The sequence below is a fragment of the Myzus persicae genome, unplaced genomic scaffold (genome assembly GCF_001856785.1).
Source record: "Myzus persicae strain clone G006 unplaced genomic scaffold, MPER_G0061.0, whole genome shotgun sequence".
In the NCBI taxonomy this organism is placed as follows: Eukaryota; Metazoa; Arthropoda; class Insecta; order Hemiptera; family Aphididae; genus Myzus; species Myzus persicae.
Window position 1 is genome coordinate 1 of NW_019103537.1, and position 1324 is coordinate 1324.

At 31.7% G+C, this 1324-nt stretch overlaps 1 protein-coding gene across 1 annotated transcript; it reads left to right on the forward strand.

Annotated features, from left to right (window-relative positions):
• Positions 1 to 90: 90 nt before the first annotated feature.
• Positions 91 to 844, forward strand: LOC111034683 (the record flags this gene model as incomplete). Its single annotated transcript, XM_022316008.1, has 2 exons — positions 91 to 383; positions 453 to 844. Coding segments are annotated over 2 exons (685 nt in total), but the record flags the coding sequence as incomplete, so codon positions are not given.
• Positions 845 to 1324: the final 480 nt, after the last annotated feature.

The window sequence follows — 1324 nt, forward strand, 5'->3', positions numbered from 1 at the left end:
ATAATTACTCTAGTTCACATGAGTCTGCCAATCGTAACAATACTTGTACTAATTATGATTATGGTTCTAATAATGATGATAATTTGTCAGATCTGTCATATTCATCTCTTGAGGATGGTATCAGATCACCAGATGATAAATATCAGTCTTCTTATGAGTCATCAAGTTCAGATTGTATCTCTGTTCAAGAAAGTGACTGTAATGATACTCTTATATTGCCAAGTTTGCGCCAAAAATTACAAGGTTGGGCTGTTAAATTTAGAAGCAATTTAACAGTTGAAACAATAGAAAACTTGCTAGAGATTCTAAGGGATGAACAATTACCAGATATACCTAAGTCAGCAGCCACTTTACTAGAGACCAAGTCAAATCGGAATGTAACAGTAATGGAAAGCTTAAAAAACACAAATGGATATTACGTGTATTTTAGTATTGAAGAATGTTTAAAATAGGTGATCACAGAAGAATACAATGAAAATGTTATACGTTTATTGTTCAACATTGATGGATTACCACTCTATAATAATTCAAGTCAACAGTTTTGGCCCATATTAGCACTAGTTCTACACAATGAATATGAATCGCAACCGTTTATTGTGGCGGTATACAGCGGTGATTCTAAACCAAAAAATGTAGACGACTACTTGAAGGATTTGGTTACAGAATTAAAAATATTAATTTTAAATGGTCTAACTATAGGAAGCAGAAAATTTAGAATTGAACTAGTTGGCTTTTCTTGTGATACTCCAGCAAGATCATTTATTAAAAAATGTAAAGGCCATGGAGGTTTTTACGCATGCGAACGTTGTGAGACTAGAGGAAAAACTAAGAACAAAAAGCGAGTGTATCCTAGTATTATATCCAGAAAACGTACAAAAAACGCATTTATAAAAAAAAAAACAAAATGAGCACCATTTAGAAGGTAGTTCACCATTGTTATGTATACCAAACTTTGACCCGGTGAAATCTGTGTTTTTAGATTCGATGCATTTATTATACTTAGGAATTACAAAATGGTTATTGCAGCATTATATTGGAAATAAAAAGAGAGTCAATCCAATGTGTAAGCTTCCAAGACATGCCATTGAAAAGTTAAATTTAAATTTAAAGAAATCAGTTAAATTTATACCTAAAGAATTTCAAAGAAAAAAGATGGATTTAGATGGATTTAGCTATTGGAAAGCTACTAAGTTTCGATTTTTTCTACACTATTGTGGACCATTAGTGCTTTACAAGATTCTACCTAAACAAATGTACAGACATTTTCTACTCCTGTTCGTTGCATGTAGAATACTGTGTGACTCTGAATTATATATTGAGAATG